Raw genomic sequence first — 20000 nt, 5'->3', positions numbered from 1 at the left:
TCCCCCCTTAGAGACTGGACAAAACCCAAAGGTCTTGTTCAATCTCTACTACTTACACCTACAACAACTATAACATCGGTATATGCAGTGAGCTATTATACTAAGTACATCACTAAAATAAACAGCTGTTTCATCTAAGTCCAACTCAGCAACCACGAAGTGAGTTTGTGGAGGACATCTCCTAAAACCAGGGAGACATCATCCAGAGATATTTGATGCAGAATTTTGATTTGGTTTTGAATTGCAGTCAAATCATTATTAATCCTACCAGTCTGGTCTATGTAAGAGCAGCAACTGGTGTTGATGACTTTACACACGCCTCCCTGGGAAGCTAGCAAGAAATTGAGGGCCATTCGATTTTGTATTACTACATGAGACAAACTCTGGAATTGTTCTTTTAAGATTTCAATCGCATCTGAAGTATGATCCTGAATGTTTTCCATAACAGTCAAAATGTTAACAATTGCCTTTTCTAATTCGCTTACTCCTAGAAGATGCCTGCTCGTTTGGTACTAAAGAAAAAAAAACTCGGAGCAGTTAATTAGGAGTGAGATAAGGAAAGGGTTTAATTGTGCCAAGGCAATAGATGTTACAAGACGCACGCGCAGCTGTGCCTGAGATGTTACATTTTATAATACCATCTGTCCAATCCCAAGTGTGTCCACCCCGTAGCCTTTGGTCCGGTCCGCCCCGGGTCCACCCCCTGAGAATTGAGTCTGGGGTGCATTTCAAGACCACCTCTTCATCATCTTCACCATCTTCAGAGCACAAAGGGTACATAGTCACCTAGTTCTTGACTCTGTTTTGTTGTTCAGGCCCTGATATGGGTGTTCTCTAAACAGTATAGGCCTTGCCTTGACAAGACACTAAACACTGCCACTGAATTCAGGGGTAGATTTGATATGGGGAGCATAGAACGGGGTAAGAGGGTTAAGGAATGTGTAAACTACTTGTACTACAGGGAAAGGGTGTGAGGGCTACTGCTTTTAAAATCTACTTCTACTACTTATAAAACTTACAAAAATTAGAAACACAAAAAACTAATAGGGGCTTAAGGCATCAGTCCCCCCTTAGGGACTGGACAAAACCCAAAGGTCTTGTCCAATCTCTACTACTTACACCTACAACAACTATAACATCGGTACATGCAGTGAGTTATTATACTAACACTAAGTATGTACATTACTAAAATAAACAGTTGTCTCATCCAAGTCCAATTCGGTAACCATGAAGTGAGTTTGTGGAGGACATCTCCTAAACCCAGGGAGACATCATCCAGAGATATCTGGTGCAAGATTTTGGTTTGATTTTGAATTGCGGCCAAATCATTACTAATTCTACCAGTCTGGTCTATGTAAGAGCAGCAACTGGTGTTGATAACTTTACATGCACCTCCCTGTGAGGCTAGCAAGAAATTGAGGGCCATTCGGTTTTGTATTACTACATGAGACAAGCTTTGGAATTGTTCTTTTAGGGTTTCAATTGCATCTGAAGTGTGATCTTGAATGTTTTCCATGACAGCTGAAATGTTTACAATTGCTTTTTCCAATTCGCTTACTCCTAAAGATGGGACTAAGGCTCTGACTATGCTGTGGAAAATTGTAGGGCGCTCAATAAGAGGATTCTTTTCACTCTTTTTGGATAGATTTTATCCCATTCCTGTTCATCAATTGGGTCGAGAATTGTTATATTTGGGATTACTGCCCCTAGGGAGCAGGCACGATCTTTATCAAGGGGCAAAACTTTCCAGGCCTCCTTTTCACAGATCCAGTACCATCCTGAACCCTGAGGAGGAATTAGTCTCAAAGGGAACTGTGCCATCCCTGCAACTATTTCTGGATTTACCCCTTCCTTTGAATTGTTTTTATCACAGTAGGGAGGGAGAATTTTTCCTGTAGCATTTACAATCATGCAGGGAACAACATTTTGATTAGAAATCACATTACTTAGGGCCACTGGATAATAAGCCTCTGTAACTGGCTTCCAGGTTCCTGGGAGATTTATCATAGACTTACCAAAGTTTGTCTCATTTAGTAAAATACCACTTAGAGGCCAGTCACTATCCTCATCATCAATTGCTGGTACTTGCGTACAAATCCAGCATTCCGTTTTCCGAAGAATTTTAGACACATTTTGGACTAGGGCCACATGCAATTTTTGATCCCAAACTCAGTTCATAGTTACCGGTAGCACAAACAGAATACACAGCAAAAACAGTCTATGCCACATCTTCTTCGTCGGTGTCCAGTTCTGATTGGCTGGTTGTTCCAGAAGGTGGTGCTCTTTTGACTCTGGAATAGTGAAATCAGGGTTCTCTGCCAGCAACTTTGACGGCGGTGAGGGAAGTCAGCAGGACTTGGTATGGTCCTCTCCACTTGGCTCGCAAGGGGTCACTGTTCCAACACTTGACATAGATCCAGTCACCTGGCTGGAATGGATGAGCAGGAGTGTCCAGTCCTATGGGTCTGGATAACTCGATGACTTTCTGGAGCTTCTGTAAAGTAAAGCCTAGAGCAATCAAATATTTTTGTAAATCAGCTCACCCTCTTATGTGTATGTCCCCTGGTATGTGTGGTGCCTGATATGGTCTTCCATACAGTATTTCATATGGACTTATGTTATCCCTCCACCTCAGCTGGATACAAATCCTCAGCAGAGCTAGTGGCAAAGCTTGAACCCACGACATAGATGTTTCTTGACAAATTTTGCTAATCTGTATTTTCAGAGTACCATTCATTCGCTCAACTTTGCCACTAGCCTGAGGTCTATAGGGGGTATGTAGGTCCCAGACAATTCCCAGGATGCGGCATACTTCTTTCACTATTGTCGCAATAAAATGTGTTCCTTTATCTGATGACATTCCTAGAGGAACCCCAAATCTTGGAATTATGTGGTTGAGCAAAGCTTTTACCACTTCCCTCGCTGTGTTAGTACGACAGGGGTATGCTTCAGGCCATCCACTGAACGTGTCAACCAACACAAGTATGTATTTGTACCCCCCCATGGTGGTAACTCAGCAAAATCTATTTGCCAGTAATCTCCAGGTTGGTCTCCAGCCTTTGTTACTCCTAGTACTACTCTCTTAGTTGTATCAGGGTTGTTTAACTTACAGATTTCACACCTACTTACCACGGACTGCACAACTTCAGTCATACCTGTCCCTATTACTGTATTCTTTAGATGTTTTAGAAGGTTTTCTGTTCCCCAGTGGGTAGCCTCATGTTCCTGTAGAGCTATTTCTCTAAGGAGCAGTGGTGGAACTACAACCTGTCCAGTAGGGGTAACAGCCTACCCCCCTTCCTTGATCTCAGCTTTCAGTGATTTAATTAACTGATTGTCTTTCTCATCATATTTAGGGGTGTATTTTGTTAAATCAATTTCTTTTTGTGGTATTATTGCCAGGATGCCTTTTTCTGCAGTCCTTTTTGCTGCTTGATCAGCAAAATGATTTCCCAACTCGGGAGTTGTTTTCCCCTTTTGGTGGGCTCTACAATGCATAATAGCTACCTCTTCCGGTTTCCAAATACTCTGCAGGAGTGCATGGATTTGGTCTGCATGCTTGACTCCACTGCCTTGGGCTCTAAGTAGTCCTCTTTCTTTCCAGATGGCTCCGTGGGCATGTACAACACTAAATGCATGTTTTGAGTCAGTCCAGATATTTACCTTCTTTCCTTCGCTCAGTTCCAAGGCTCTTGTCAGTGCAATTAGTTCTGCCTTTTGAGATGACACATCTGCTGGCAAGGCCTTTGCCTCGATCACTTCATCTCTGGTCGTCACTGCATACCCTGTGAAGCGCTTACCATCACTCATGAAGCTGCTTCCGTCTGTATACAGTTCCCAGTCTGCATTTTCCAGAGGCACATCTCTCAGGTCTGGTCCACTGGAATAAGTTTCCTCTATAGTCTGTAAACAGTCATGCTCAGGGACACTGTCAGTTAATGTTGAGGACAGAAACACAGCTGGGTTTACAATAGATGTTGTTTTCAAAGTAACATCATCCTGTTCCAGCAACACAACCTGGTATTTAAGCATTCTGCTGGGGGACAGCCAGTGGCCTCCCTTCTGTTCGAGCACGGCTTGAAGTGCATGAGGTACATACACGGTGATGTTCTGCCCAAGGGCGAGCTTCCGGGCCTCCTCAATCAGGATAACAGTTGCTGCGACGGCTCGCAGGCACCCCGGCCACCCTTGGCTAACACTGTCCAACTGCTTAGAGAAATAAGCCACAGCCCTTCGCTGGCTTCCCAGAGTTTGTGATAATACCCCAGAGCGACATTCAATTGCTCATGTGTGAACAGTTCAAAAGGTTTAGTTAGATCCGGTGATCCTAGTGCTGGAGCTGACATCGAGGATTGTTTTAGCTATTTAAATACATCTCTGGTCTCATCTGTCCACATTACAACTCCCTCTTTGGCTGTTTACAGGGCTTCATATAGAGGTTTGACTAGCAACCCACAGTTAGCTATCCACAGCCGACACCATCCTACCATTCCCAGGAAGGCCTGCATCTCTCGTATGGTGTGGGGTTCTGGGAGATCGCAAATGGCCTCTTTCCGGTCTGTGCTGAGCCGCTGATGCCCACGATAAATTTCAAGCCCCAGGTAGATGACTATCTCTTTGGCTATCTGTGCTTTCTCTCTTGAGACTTGATACCCACTTAGCCCCAAAAAGTTCAAGAGACTTACAGTGAGCTCGATGCATTGGTCCCGGCTTTTGGCTGCAATTAGGACGTCATCCACATACTGCAGGACAACTCCTTCTTGCTGCTGTCTTCTCCAGTCCTCCAGTTCTTTTGCCAGTTGGTTCCCAAATATAGTCAGGCTGTTTTTAAAGCCTTGTGGAAGAACTCTCCAGGTCAGCTGCGTTTTCCTCCCTGTCTCAGGATTTTCCCATTCAAAAGCAAAAAGCTCTTGGCTGTCTTTATGCACAGGAATGCAGAAAAAGGCATCTTTAAGATCAAGTACAGTGAACCACCCTAGATCTTCTGTCAATGTGGTTAATAGGGTACAGGGGTTGGCTACCACCAGATAGATATCCTCGGTTATTTTGTTGATGGCCCTAAGATCTTGGACTAACCGATAGCTTTTGCCATCAGCCTTTTTCACTGGTAGGATGGGGGTATTGAATCTGGATTCACATTCTACCAGTAAGCCAAATTTAAGAAACCTTTCAATTATAGGTGCTAAGCCTTTTCGGCTTTCTAGTTTTAAAGGATATTGCTTTTGCCTTACCAGGGATGCTCCTGCTCTGAGTGTGAGGCTTACTGATTCAGCTTGTTTAGACTTCCCAGGGTATTCATTGGCCCAGACTAAAGGAATGACAGCATTCTTAACTTCTGCAGGAATCTCTCCATGATTCTCCTGTATAAAGAAAGCAGCTGCCTCGATATATTTAGTATCTGGAATTATAACTTTTATTTCTCCCCCCTTGCAGAATTTAATTTCAGCTTCTAATTTTTCCAATAAATTCCTACCTAATAAAGGCCTAGGAGAATTTGGCATGTAAAGAAATTGATGAGTTACCCAGTGCTTGCCCAATTTAAATCTTAAAGGTTTAAAAAATGGCCTTGTTTCACTTACCCCTGCAGCGCCTACCACAGTTATAGTCTCATGACTCAGTTTCCCTTCCAAAGTATTTAATACAGAATATGCCACACCTGTATCAACCAAGAATTCAACATCCTCCCCCCCCCCCCCAGCTTAACTGTAACCAGAGGTTCTGCTGGGGAAAAAACTTCCGGTCCTCTTCATGCATTCTGACTCACAGTCAGCTGGGGTCTGGCGGTGGAGGGGGAAGAGGGTTTTCAATTTTCTTCAGCTCCAGGCACTCCCTTTTCCAATGTCCCTTCTTTTTACAATAAGAACATCTATCATCTGCTCTGTCCTGTTGATGATTAGACCTGTAATACCCGTGGTTATGTTTACGACGTTCTTAATAACCCCTTTCTAGCTCCATCACCCTTGCTCTCATCTTCTGTTCTCTATTCCGATATACTGTCCAAGCTATATCCAATAACTCACCAATATCCTTTTTGTCACCACCTGCCTTTTGCAGTTTTTTCCTTATATCATCTGTAGACTGCCCTACAAACAAATACACCACGTGTTTTTTCCCCAGGTCTGACTCTATATCAATATCAGTGTATTTTCTTATGACATCCTTCAGCCCATTCAGAAAATCTATGGGCGACTCATTCGTATCCTGTCTAACTTCATACATCTCTGACCAGTTTATTGCCTTCGGAACCCCACGTCGGAATCCATAAATTACCCAGTCTTGATACCATTTCAATGCTCCCAAATTTGCTGGTATGTTGGGATCCCATTTGGGACCCTCAGGGGGGAAGATATCCTTAGTATCTTCCCCTGGAAACTGCCCAGAGATTTTTAGCATCTCAATTGCAGTTCGAGCAGCTCTTTTTACCGTCTCCTTCTCTGATCTAATAAAGTATCCATCATAACTTCCAGGTCATGCCAGTCAGGGGTTTGAGTTTTGATTGCTCTCTGGACAGTTTGCTGCTCTCTCTGGGTTATCTCTATATGCCCCCACAGATTCCTTCCATTGTTGTAACTCAACCAGTGAGAAAGGAACTTTTATTAATATTGTGCCCTGATTGGTTACAGTTTGTCTTAAGAGGGCTTCTAACGGCAGTTTATCCTTTGTTCTTGTCCTGCTAGCTATCGGGTCTGGGGCTGCTAACGCTTCACGGGTTCTCTTCCCCTTTGTCTTTGGTTTTACTACAGGAGGGTCTACTTCTCCTCCCCCCGAGCTATCACTTGATTCACCTTCTTTTTCTGTGCCTGTATCAGCTCTGTCATTATGAAATGGGGCTAAATTTCACTTCTGCCTTCTCTCAGCAGCTGAAATTGTCTTGCCCCGTTTTCGCGTCCCTGTTCCCTCTTCATGAGAGGCAGAGATTGAAAACTCTTTCAGTTCCTCTCCCCCCCCCCCCGTTCCATAAAGCTGGACTGCCCCCCCCCTCTGCGGGGGGGGGGGGGGGGGGGGGGGGGTGCCGCAGGAAAGGGGGCGGCTCCAGCCCCACTCCCCAGGTCACTCAGGACAGAGGCCCTGCCTGTCAGCACCACCCCTGCCCCTCCCGCAATTCTGGGAGTTGCTCCTGTCACTGCTCATGGGGCCCGTGCCCCCGCCGCTGCCGCAGCTGGGGTTGGCCCCGGCCCCGTTACTCCCGCCGTGCCTGCTCCTGTACTCGTTGCCATGACAGCAGATCCTGTACTGGCAGTGCCCGGAGCAGCTCTCACCGCCCCCAAGCCAGCTCCTCCGGAAGCCCCGATCTGCCCAACTCCCCACGGTGCGGCCGCACCAGGGGGTCCTCCAGCGGCCCCCACCTGCCCAGCCCCTGCCTGTCCAGCAGGAGCTGGTCCAGAGGCCTCCACCTCTGCAGCTCCAGCCCCCCCCCCTCCCCCCACTGCAGCAGCAGGGAGTCCTACCTGTGAAGTCCCCGGGCTATTTTAGAATCATAGAATCATAGAATCAGACGGGTTGGAAAGGACCTCTGAGATCATCAAGTCCAACCCTTGATCCACTACCACCACAGTTGCTAGACCATGGCACTAAGTGCCACATCCAGCCTCATCTTAAAAACCTCCAGGGATGGAGAATCCACCACTTCCCTGGGCAGCCCATTCCAATGGCTGATCACCCTCTCTGTAAAGAATTTCTTTCTAATATCTAACCTAAACCTCCCCCGGCAGAGCTTAAGGCCATGCCCTCTTGTCCTGCTGATGATTGCCTGGGAGAAGAGACCAACCCCCACCTGGCTACAACCCCCTGTCAGGGAGTTGTAGAGAGTGATGAGGTCTCCCCTGAGCCTTCTCTTCTCAAGGCTAAACAACTCCAGCTCCCTCAGCCTCTCCTCATAGGACTTGTGTTCAAGTCCCTTCACCAGCCTCGTTGCTCTTCTCTGGACCTGCTCCAGCACCTCAATATCCTTCCTGAACTGAGGGGCCCAGAGCTGGACACAGTACTCCAGGTGAGGCCTCACCAGCGCTGAGTACAGGGGCAGAATCACTTCTCTGGTCCTGCTGGCCACAGTGTTCCTGATACAGGCCAGGACGCCATTGGCCTTCTTGGCCACCTGGGCACACTGCTGGCTCATGTTCAGCTTCCTGTCGATCAGCACTCCCAGGTCCCTTTCTGCCTGGCTGCTCTCCAGCCGCTCTGTCCCCAGCCTGTAGCGCTGCAGGGGGTTGTTGTGGCCAAAGTGCAGGACACGGCACTTGGCCTTGTTGAACCTCATCCCGTTGGAACCAGCCCAACTCTCCAGCCTATCCAGGTCCCTCTGCAGAGCCCTCCTGCCTTCCGGCAGGTCAACACTCCCTCCCAACTTGGTGTCGTCTGCGAATTTGCTGATGATGGACTCAATCCCCTCATCTAAATCATTGATAAAGATATTAAGCAGAACTGTGCCCAACACTGATCCCTGGGGACACCACTGGTGACCGGCTGCCAGCTGGATGCAGCTCCATTCACCAGCACTCTCTGGGCCCGGCCCTCCAGCCAGTTCCTAACCCAGCACAGAGTGCCCCTGTCCAAGCCATGGGCTGCCAGTTTTTTCAGGAGTATATTATGGGAGACAGTGTCAAAGGCTTTGCTGAAGTCCAGATAGACCACATCCACAGCCTTTCCCTCATCCACCAGGCGGGTCACCTGATCGTAGAAGGAGATCAGGTTGGTCAGACAGGATCTGCCCTTCCTAAACCCGTGCTGGTTGGGTCTGAGCCCTTGTCCATCCTGTAGGTGCTGTGCGATTGCACCCAAGATGATCTGCTCCATTGCCTTGCCAGGCACTGAGGTCAGACTGACAGGCCTGTAGTTTCCTGGGTCCTCCTTCCGGCCCTTTTTGTGGATTGGTGTGACATTTGACAACTTCCAATCATCTGGGACCTCCCCAGTGAGCCAGGACTGTTGGTAAATGATGGAGAGCGGCTTGGCGAGCTCTTCCGCCAGCTCCCTCATCACCCTTGGGTGGATCCCATCTGGTCCCATAGACTTGTGAGGATCCAAGTGGTTCAGCAGGTTGCTGATTGTTTCCTCCATGATTACGGGGGGGACTATTCAGCTTCATATTCCTATCTACATGCTCCAGAAGCCAGCTGTCCTCAGAGAGACCTGTCCTACCGTTGAAGACTGAGGTAAAGAAGGTGTTAAATACCTCAGCCTTTTCCTCATCTTTAATAACTATGTTCCCCCCCATGTCCACTAATGAATGGAGGTTTTCCTTGTCCCTCTTTTTGCTACTGATGTATCTATAGAAAGACTTTTTATTATCCTTAACAGAAGTGGCAAGATTGAGTTCAAATCTTGCCTTCGTCTCTCTGATTTTCTTTCTACATGACCTAACTAAATTCCTGAACTCTTCCTGAGTAGCCAGTCCTTTTTTCCATAATAGGTAGGCTCTCTTTTTCATCCTAATTTCCCTCAAGATCTCCCTGTTCAGCCAGGCTGGTTGTCTTCCCTGCCGGCTTGCCTTTCGGCAGACTGGGACAGCCTGCTCTTGTGCCTTTAAGACTTCCTTCTTGAAGTATGTCCATCCCTCCTGGACCCCTTTGTCTTCAAGGGTTGTTTCCCATAGTACCCTCTGAACCAGTCTCTTGAACAGGCTGAAATCTGCCCTCCGGAAGTCCAGCGTAGAGGTTTTATTGATGGCCCTTCTTGCATCCCTGAGTATTGAGAATTCTATTATTTCATGGTCACTGTGCCCCAGACGGCCTCCGACCACCACATCTCCCACCAGCCCCTCTCTGTTTGTGAGCAGGAGGTCTAGCAGGGCCCCATCCCTGGTAGGCTCATTTACCAGTTGGAGCAGGAAATTGTCTTCTATACACTCTAGGAATCTCTTAGACTGCCTCTTCTCTGCCATGTGGAGTTCCCAGCAAGCCTCCGGCAGGTTAAAGTCACCCACAAGAACAAGGGCTGGCGATTTTGAGACATCTGCCAGCTGCTTGTAGAAGAATTCATCATCCTCATCATCCTGGTTGGGTGGTCTGTAGCAGACTCCCACCAGGATGTCAGCCTTGTTGGCCTTCCCCCTGATTTTGATCCACAGGCACTCAACCTTATTGTTACTGACTTCAAATTCTAAAGAGTCAAGAGACTCTCTAACATACAGAGCCACCCCTCCACCTCTCCTACTTTGCCTGTCCCTTCTGAAGAGCTTGTAGCCATCCATGGCAGCACTCCAGTCGTGTGAGTCATCCCACCATGTTTCTGTGATGGCAACTACATCATAGCTTTCCTGCTGCACGATGGCTTCCAGCTCCTCTTGTTTGTTGCCCATACTGCGTGCATTGGTGTACATGCACTTCAGGTGGGCTGCTGATTTCATTCTTAACTCCGGCTTTCTGTCCTTAGGCTGATCACTGGAGAGCCCGGTTTCAATCCCTTCCCCCTTCAAACCTAGTTTAAAGCCCTCCTGATCAGCCTTGCCAACTTATGCGCTACAGTCCTCTTGCTCTTCCTAGAAAGGTGAATCCCATCTGATTTTAGGAGACTAGGTACCATGGAGTTTGCCCCATGGTCAAAAAAAACAAAATTCTGATGGTGGCACCAGTCCTTTAGCCATCTGTTGATGAGTTGGGCTTTTATACTTCTCTCTTTATTTAACTCCTCATCCATCCCAGATAGTACAGGAACTGAGGCAAATATCACCTGTGCTCCTGTCCCCTGAACTGACCGACCCAGTGCTTTGAAGTCTTTTTTAATTATCCTGGCACTTCTTCCATTAATGTCCTCACTGCCAGCCTGGACTACCACCAGTGGATAATAGTCTGAGGGCTGAATTAACTCAGGAAGTCTCCTACTAATATCCCTCACCTTGGCCCCAGGAAGGCAGCATACTTCTCTCTGGGATGGGTCTGGGCGACGAATAGGGCCCTCAGTTCCCCTCAGAAGGGAGTCACCGACTACAACCACCCTTCTTTTTTTTTTTACACCTGTGGTTGTAATCCGTCTATTAGACAGGGCCGAACCAGGAGGCTCTCCAGAGAGATCTTCTTGGTTGTCCTCTACCTGACTGTCTGGGTCCAGGGACTCATATCTATTCTTCAAGGGCACCCTGGGGGTCGATGGGGGTTGAGAGAGGGTTCTTTTACCTCTCCCATTAGGGACCTGTTTCCATTCCCCCCCATCAATTTGGTCTGCTCCATCTGCCTTATGGCAGGAGGGGCAGGGCTTCACTGTCTCCTGTTGGACTTCCTTAGGGGACAAAAGGGTTTGACTCCACCAGTCAATTTCTATTTCACTCTCTCTAATGCACCTTAACCTCTCTACCTCTTCCTTAAGTTCTGCCACTAGGCACAGCAAGTCACTCACCTGCTTGCATCATACACAGCTACCTCCCACACCATCCTCTGGTACCAATGACAGGCTCAGACACTCTGCACAGCCAGAGGCCTGGGTGGATGCATCCTTCTTGGAGGGGAGTCTCTGTGTAGACACACTCCTCGTATTAACAGCAGCAACAACTTTTGTTTTTCTGGAGACCATTTCTAGCTTTAAAAAGCACGCTCACTTACGAGAAGTGGGAACTGTTTGTGCCCTGTCCGCTTGCCCTGCCTGCACAAAATGCCGTGCAAATTGCTCTGCCACGCCCCTGTTTGTCCGTTCCTGTTGGGTGCGCGAGCGAAGGTCGCTCGCGCTCTTGGAAGTTCTTATATAGCCTCCTGTAGTACCTGCTAATGAGCTTGACCCCCCCCTCACTCACCTTAATCAGTTCCGAGGTGGAGCCAAGCCTGGGTAGCAATATCTCCTATCGGGCGATATTAACAGGTCCAAATCATCGTCCCCAGTGTTTTTAAATAAAATTCGTGGGACAAGAGCAGCCTTAACTTGACCTTTCTTCTTCCCTTTCTCTAAAGCCATTTCTGAAGTTTTTGTCTCTTTTGAGCATTCGTTTTTCTTATCTCCCTCTCCCAATCCAGGACGTGTTAATAGAAACATAAACAACTCTGCATACCGAATTTCCTGCCATCTGTGTTCTTCATGAAGAAGCGAAATTTATTGGAACACTGTGTCCAGTTCAAGAGGACCAAATTCTGGCCAAGTCACCCCTCTCATTTGTCCAAACAGAGGCCAGGCATCTACAGATAGCCTACAAAGTTCTTCCTTTGTTAAAGTTGTCTCAGAACCAGTCAGAGTACTCCAGTGTTTCAAAACCAAACTCAGAGAAGACCCTTTAGGAATCTTAACCTTTGAATCCACACAACCCATGACAATAAAACACACACAAACAACAGACCAGGATTTGAATTTGTCGCCTTATGATTACAAAGCTGTTACTTTAACCACATAGCTACAGAGCTCCCTTGCCTCATTGCTGGAACAGAGCACTGTAGAAGGGGTGTCCTCCTTTTCCAGTCAGTCCCAGACTGAAACAAAACCCAAAGCTTGAAAGCTTGCCAGCCCTAGGCTGATATGAATATGCTCTGACCTGCACCTGGGTGGTCCAACCGCCTTGGCGAACTCTTTTGCCTACTGGAAACTGACTCTCGTGACTTCTGGGCCCAAGTCCAAGCCTATTTCCAGTCCTACTGTATTTTCCTATTTCCCAGGAAACACAAAACTCTTTTGCAGCTGCTAACCAAAAGTATCTTTTCTTACCTCACCTCCTCTGGGGTTCTAGGGAGCTAGGGCTTCTCAGATCGGCGAGGAAATTATCCAAATTCTCCAAATAAATGCCGGCTTTTAGTATTTTTGCAGGATGAAATGCCCTCCAATTCTTCGATCTGAAGAAGTCCAGGTCCAGTCTTTTCCCCATTCAGGCCAACAGCTCTTGCTTGCAGGAGCTGAGGAAAAAAAACTCCAAAGCAATTTAATTGGAGATGAGCTAAGAAAAGGATTTAATGAAATAACAAGACGTGCGCGCACAGCCGTGTACAGGTGTTACAATTTATAATATTGACTGTCCAATCCCAAGTGTTTCCACCCCATAGCTTTTGCCTTGGTCCACCCTCATCCCACCCCCTTGGAACTGGGACTGGGGGCTTTTCGAGACCATCTCTTCATCATCTTTGTCTTCTTCAGAGCACAAAGGGTACACGGTCACCCAATTCTTGACTGTACTTTTGCAGTTCAGGCCAAGGCACAAGTGTTCTTAAACAAAATGGGCCTACTTTGACTAGAGACTAAACATTTTCTACTGGAATTCAGGGGATATCGATACGGGAGCATGGAATAGGGTGTGTAAGAGTTGAGGAATGTGTAAACTACTGAGCTAAAGGGTAAAGGAATAAGGGCTGCTGCTTCTAAAGTCTACTTCTACTATATAACTACTTATAAAGCTTATAAAAATTAGAAAAACCAAAAAACTAAAAGAATCTTAAGACATCAGTATGCCCATAGTTGGTTACGTGTCTGACGCTTAGGGTTTTCTTTCCTTCGATGTGTGAATGATGAAGATCGTGAGCGAGACCGAGACCAGAATCGAGGTCTAGGTCAAGGTCGTCTTCATCGATCCCGTCGTGATCGTTCTATTGGCCTTTCTCTGTAATCTCTATAATGTCTGTCATCTCTAGGGTCGTCCTCATATCTGGAGTATTCATAATCTCTCTCCATTCTTTCCCTATTGTAGGTGGGTTGGTATAGGGGATCGGAGGAGTATTCCAGATTTTCTGCTATGCTCCTTATCCAAGAACACATGGTGTCCACACTTGGTTTGTCCATCTTTGGATGATATGCGGTTATCAAGCAGTAGGTATATGGTTTAGGGGCACCTTTAATTATCTTTTTCCACATGGGCTGCATGCAGGGAACACTCTCAGGAACTTGGATGTCATAATAGTCTGGATCAGAATAGATGATCTCTAGCATGGCCAATTCCCGTAGGTATTGGATGCCTTCTTCTGCAGTGTTCCACTTTCTTGGAGAGCTCATCAGAGACTCCTTGAATGGGTATCTCGCCCTCACAGTGTGGAGGATTCGGATCCAAAGACTGGACTCCATTGTCTCCCTTCCCATTTCTTGTTCTATCTCATGGTCTCGGGCAATGGATCCCAATTGTCGTGCTTCGTGACCTTCAATCATGTGACTATCAGCTCCCTTGTCCCAGCATCACACCAGCCAGGTGAGGATTCGTTCACCAGGCAAGTGAATGTAATCTCTTCGTATATCTCTAAGCTCTCTTGTGGTCAGTGATTGTGTAATTTCACTTTCTCGCATTATTTCCTGTCCATCTCTCCTGCGTAGAATCTTTTCCACTTTCCTCTTTATTCTTCCGCTCTTATGTGGAGCCGCTCCCGCCTCCTCTCTGTATCTCTCACGTGGAGGTGGGGACTAGGCATGCTGTGGCGATGAGCTTCTACATCGTTCACGCCATGGAGATGGACTTCTATGTCGTTCACGCCATGGGGATGAACTTCTATGTCGTTCATACCGCAGAGATGGACTTCTACGTCATTCATACTGCGGGGATGGAATTCTATGTCATTCGCCATACCCAGCTCGTGGAGGTAGTGAGTAGTCTTTCAGGTGCCAAGATAAGGGCCTAATCCAATCATCCACGCCTCCAAGAGAAGGTTGGGTCTGAGAGGTAGGGATAATTCTTCCTCAGGTTGAGAGGAACGCTTTGGCCCCTTCTTTGCATCTTTCGAAACACTGAATGTGTAGTCAGGATATAAATCATCGAGTGACAATATACTACGGGTCGTTTGTACTGTTGCATTTTTTTCTCTTGATACTGCTCTACTTTCCTTTGGACACGCCCCTAGTTCTTTTGGGCGCGTCCCTTCTCTTGCAACTGCTTCTTCCTCTCTGGTAGCTGTTTCTTCTGTTGCAGTCACCCCTTCCTCTGTCACAGCCACTTCCTCCTCTCTCACAGTCACTCCTTCATCCATTGCTGTCGCTCCTTCCTTGCTTGTAGTCACTCCTTCATCCACTGCTGCCGCTCCTTCGTCCAGTGCTGCTGCTCCTTCGTCTGCTACTTCCTGCGTGGATTGGATAGGTTCTTCCGCTCCTTCTTCTTCTTCTCCTCTTTCTTCTTCTTCTTCTGTGCATTCCAGTCGCGGAGATGGGTCTGTAGGTTCTGCAATTTCCCTTACCCTTACCCTTTTTCTTCTTTATAGGGGCAACGATGACTTTCCGGCTTTTAGCTTGAGTCCCAGTTCTAGTGGACTTAGTAGAAACGGCATTGACTTTAAGCTGTGTTTTGGCCTCACTTCCTGTGGACTCAACGGGAACATCACTGGTCTCAGGTGGCATAGTTTGAGCTCTGGTCCCAGCCTTAACCTTTTGAAAGTGGTCTACAGCAGCTCCATAAGCACTAGCCGGGCCCCAGCACAAAGCGGAGAATCGCATATTCGAATCCTCGTAGGAAAAACACCCTTCTGTTAAACAGCGGGTCATCTCACCAGAATCAAACATCTGTTCTGGCGTGAACTCCCAATTAATGGGAGGTGACACACATCCTACTAATTTACCAAAATCTACACAGGCTCCATGCCACCCAGGGACTGGCCTGTCTGCAGCCCTTTCCAAAGTTCCAGCGAGTCCCCTTGAGGTGCAATCTTTTCTACAACAGGGAAAGCAATACAATACCATTCTTCCAATTTTAAGTAGCACTTCATTACCTTCATCAATAACAGTATTGTTGCAACACAGTTTAGACAATAATTGGAGCCAATTGTAACCGTGGGGATCTCCTTTACCAGGCCTTTGATGTCGAAATTAAGAAAAGTATTGGTAACATTCCTCCTCTGGGCCTGGACATTTCCCTGTGGGATAGCCCAGGACAGGCACCTTTAGTGCAAGTTGGTCTTATTGCAGTTTAATACCCTTTGGTCTTGATGTATTTCATTTGCAGTTAAGACATTTGTCTACTTCTGCATAAAAGTTATTCTCATGGCTCTTCAGTTTGAATTTTGGCACAGCTTTCAGGTCTGCTTGCTGGAACAAACTATCTGTAAACAGTTAACTTCTGACACATTATTAGTTTATATTTAAAACAAAACAGTATTCCCCCCTTACTGAATTAGGGTAGGAATATTCTTTCACAGGTTATGAGCCTGTGACAGTTTTAAAAGACAAGGGATGCAAGGGTCAATAGACAGTTTCTTTTTCTAGTTTTGTTTATTGGGGACAAATCAGTTTCTTTCCCTTTAGACTTAGATAGCTCCCATAGTTTTCAAAGCATCACCTTATTACATATATTGCACCAGCAGGTTTTAGTTTTTGTGATCGTTGGAATTGTACACTGAATGTCCCCCCCCCCTTTTCAGTACAGTGGGAGGGCACGGACTGTGCAGGCTTGGGAGGCCCAGAGGGGGAGCAACGACTCCATCTCCGCCCCTAATGGCAGAGCCAGAGGGTCCCGCATTAGGCTGGGCTGGGACTCCAGCCACAGACATCGCTCTAGGCTCTCCTGCAGCCTCTGCACCCCCAGCCGGTCTCCTGCCCACAGCCGCCAAGGTGCCATGAGTAGCTCTGCTTGTGTTGGCCACAGCCAGGAAATGATTTGCCTGTGCACTCGCTGTGGCCCCCGCTCCGTCTGCAGAGGCGGCAGCAGCTCCTGTACCAAACCCAGACTTTGACTGTTCTGCAGTTGGGCTTATTCTTTCTGTACCGATGGTTAACGCTGCCCCTGCGCTTACAGAGCGGTGCCGGTGCCTGCGACAGTCACGTGATTTTCCCCTTCCTTTCCTACACATTGGGGTAGGCTGGGCACTGGCCGCTCTCGCCCTCGGCCCTGCTCCGCTTGTTATGGGAGCAGGCATTTTTATTGTTATGACAACTGTAGAGTCGTCAGGTGGCTTTAAAATCTCCGCGACACTCACACCTACTGCAGCTGCTTGCATGGGATTAGCTGTTACAGGGGAAGGAGTCACCCCCCCGCGCCAGCCAGCATGGACAGAGGAGACTCCACACTCCCATCTATTTTCTTTGCCCTAGCCTTTCTCGTAGTTCTCGGTGTCTTTGCTACGACCTGATCTCTGCCTGCCACACCTGGGGCGGTACCTGAAACAGCAGGGGCAGAGCTGGGTCCCGCCACCCCTGCAAAGTCAGTGGCCCCAGCTCTCTCTCGTGCTGCCGCGCCCAACGGTCCCATAGTTTTCGCGGCACTCGCATCTGCCGTCTCTGCCTGGACCACACTAGTAGGAAACAAAACCTTCTCATTAGTCAGAGCAACAACTGGGATTAGTTTTTCCTGTTCCCGCCTTACTGTGCTCGCCACAGTTTTAAACTTCAGGATCGCTCTCTGCTCTAATCTCGCTTTCTCTGTCCCCGGATCTTCTCCTCCTTTCTCACCTGTTAGTATAGCTGGGACAAACTTTGCCTGGTTTTTCCCTTTTACACGCATTCTCACTGTATTAGACACAGGCAACACTTTTCTTTTTACCACGCCAGCCAGTTCTGTCGCCGTGGTAACGGCCATTCCAGAAACCTCCTCTGCTCTCTGAGCTGGGAGTTCCATTGCCGCGGCAACAGCTGTTCTTATAATCGCCTCTCCAACAGTACAGCCTGCTGTGTTTGCAGCAAACTTTGGTGTCTCTCTTGCACTCGGGGCATGCAGCTCCATTCTTACAGTTCTCATGTCACTATCGCCACCGATAGAATCAACTGCCTCTGCACCCATCTGTGGTGCTGGGCTACTCGCTCTCACAAACACCCCTACATTTGGGGCCGTCGCCCCCCCTGGGGCTGACGCCTTCACTTTACTGTCACTGTCTAAATCAGCAACTCTTACGCCTGCCGCCATCCCTACACTGGCGAATTCCAGCGGCGCTTTTGCTGTGACCTCTAAAATCTCCCTTGTTTCTACAACAGATGCCGCATCTATAGCAACTTTCTCTGGTGTTACTATGCCAAAAGCAACCTTAGTAAAAGCCAACTTTTCAGCCTTCATAGCTCCTGTCCCATCACTGGTAGAACTATCAACTTCAGCTCTTACTCATTCTGCTACTCCCGCACTCACCTCTGCTGTTACCATGACAACTTTGTCTGCTCCGGCAAAGCTGTCAGCAGCAGCAGAGCTACAGACTGCTTCCATGCTCACTGGAACAGGCAGGGTAGACCCCGCCTCCATTGCCCCTGTGGGGCCAGGAGTCTCTCCTGCTGTTACTCCTGTTGCAACCAAACTAGATGTTATTTCTGAGCTAGCTAGCCCCACAGCATCTGCATGACTCCCGCTTTGCTCTGCTGCACTAAAAGCAGTTTCAACAAAAGCTGATCTCACAGATCTTATCTGCACCTCTGTGCTTGCTCCAGCCAAACCAACAGGACTCACTCCCGCCAGACCCGAGCTAACTCCTCCGGAGGCCTTAATTTGCCTAATCCCTCCCGGTGTGGCCAGATCCACACCAGGGAGTCCTTCAATGGTTCCTTCCTGCTCAGCAGGAGCCGGTCCTGCAGCTCCGGCTTCTTCCGGGCTGTTTTCTCTCTCATTAGGTGACATTAACACACTTAAATCACCATTTCCCATGTTTTTAAATAAAACTCGATCTTTCTTTTTCCCTTTTCCTAAAGCCATTTCTGATTTTTCCATCTCTCCTGAACTTTCGTTCTTCTTATCTCCTTCTCTCAATCCAGGGCGTGTTAACAGAAACATGAACAATTCTGCATACCTGATCTCTTCCCATTTCTGTTCTGCATTGAGGAGTGAAATTAATTTCAACACCGTGTCTAGCTCAAAAGAACCGAATTCCAGCCAAGTCACTCCTCTCATCTGCAAAGTTCTTCCTTTCTTAAAATTGTACTGGGACCGGTTAAAATCTTCCAGTACTTCAAAACCATTCTCAGGGGGGATTCTTTAGGGATCTCAACTTTTGAATCCACACAACCCATGATTACAAAACAAGAACAGATCACAACCACACACTGGGATTTGAACTTGCTTCCTTAGGGTTACCAAGCTGTTACCATAACCTCTCAGCTATTCTACCAAGTCACACTGACTCTGGAGCCCCACTGGTTCCCCCACAGCGTCAGAGCACACCGGAAAGCGTCCCTTCCAAAAAAACAGCCCTAGGCTGAAACCCGCTCTGACCTGGGTTGGCGAACCACCCGTCCGCTGACTGGAAAGCAACTTCCACAACTATATGGGCCCAAGTCTTCAAGTTAACTTTCCAGTCACCCATGTTCCCTATCTCCCGGGAACACAAACTTTCCCGCAGCTGCTAACTGAGGAAGGTACCTTTTTCCTTATTCGCTCTTTTCTTATCTCACCTCTACGCTACATGCTTGCTTCCGTGGGTTCTGTGGAGCTGGGCTTCTCAGACCGGGGCGGGAATTATCTCAGATAAAAGCCAGTTTGATGAGGAATTCCTGTTCAATGAAAGTTTCCAGTCTGAAGAAGTTCCAGTCCAGGTTTCCCCGTACAGGCCACCAGCTGATGCCGTGGAGATGTTGGTGCTAAAAAAATACTCCAGAGCAGTTAATTAGGGATGAGATAAGGAAAGGGTTTAATTATGCCAATTATGTTACACGATGCGCGGCCGCTGTGCCTGAGATTTTACATCTTATAATACCATCTATCCAATCCCAAATGTGTCCACCCTGTGGCCTTTACTCTGGACCGCCCCGGGTCGACCCCCTGAGAATTGAGTCAGGGGGCTTTTTGGGACCCTCTACTTCATCAGTCTCATCATCTTCGGGGCACAGAGTGTACATATTCACCTAATTCTTGACTCCGTTTTGTTATTCAGGCCCTGATATGCTGTTCTCTAAACAGTCTAGGCCTTGCCTTGACAAAAGATGAAACATTGCCACTGAATTCAGGGGTAGGTTTGATATGGGGAGCATAGAATGGGGTAAGAGGGTTAAGGAATGTGTAAACTAAGGGTGCTACAGGATAGAGGGACAGGGCTGCTGCTTTTAAAATCATAGAATCATAGAATCATAGAATAGATTGGGTTGGAAAAGACCTCCAAGATCATCAAGTCCAACCCCTGATCCAACTCCAATTACTATATCATGGCACTAAGGGCCACGTCCAATCTCTTTTTAAAAACCTCCAGGGATGAAGAATCCACCACCTCTCTGGGTAGGCCGTT

The 20000-nt window shown here is 47.6% G+C and overlaps 1 protein-coding gene across 3 annotated transcripts; it reads right to left on the bottom strand.

The window, feature by feature from the left end:
* Positions 1–541: 541 nt before the first annotated feature.
* LOC120324435 lies at positions 542–19723 on the bottom strand. Of its 3 annotated transcripts, XM_039387098.1 has the most exons (3): positions 12619–19723; positions 5765–5899; positions 542–2508 (listed from the first exon to the last, which is right to left on the bottom strand). In XM_039387098.1, the coding sequence occupies exon 1, from the start codon at positions 17852–17854 to the stop codon at positions 16832–16834; it is 1023 nt and encodes a 340-aa protein (XP_039243032.1). In that variant the 5' UTR covers positions 17855–19723; the 3' UTR covers positions 542–2508; positions 5765–5899; positions 12619–16831. The 3 variants fall into 3 exon arrangements, with proteins under 3 accessions (XP_039243032.1, XP_039243031.1, XP_039243033.1); XM_039387097.1 differs by having other exon boundaries at positions 542–5899; XM_039387099.1 differs by lacking the exon at positions 5765–5899.
* Positions 19724–20000: the final 277 nt, after the last annotated feature.

The sequence above is a fragment of the Pipra filicauda genome, unplaced genomic scaffold, assembly GCF_003945595.2.
Source record: "Pipra filicauda isolate LSUMZ 115617 unplaced genomic scaffold, ASM394559v2 scaffold52_size3558583_pilon, whole genome shotgun sequence".
Taxonomy (NCBI): domain Eukaryota; kingdom Metazoa; phylum Chordata; class Aves; order Passeriformes; family Pipridae; genus Pipra; species Pipra filicauda.
This window is presented reverse-complemented; position numbering and strand designations above follow the sequence as displayed.

Bases quoted from the DNA above. Each gene is read 5' to 3' on its own strand.
- LOC120324435 (XM_039387097.1), bottom strand. From the start codon at position 17,854: ATGAAGGCTGAAAAGTTGGCTTTTACTAAGGTTGCTTTTGGCATAGTA.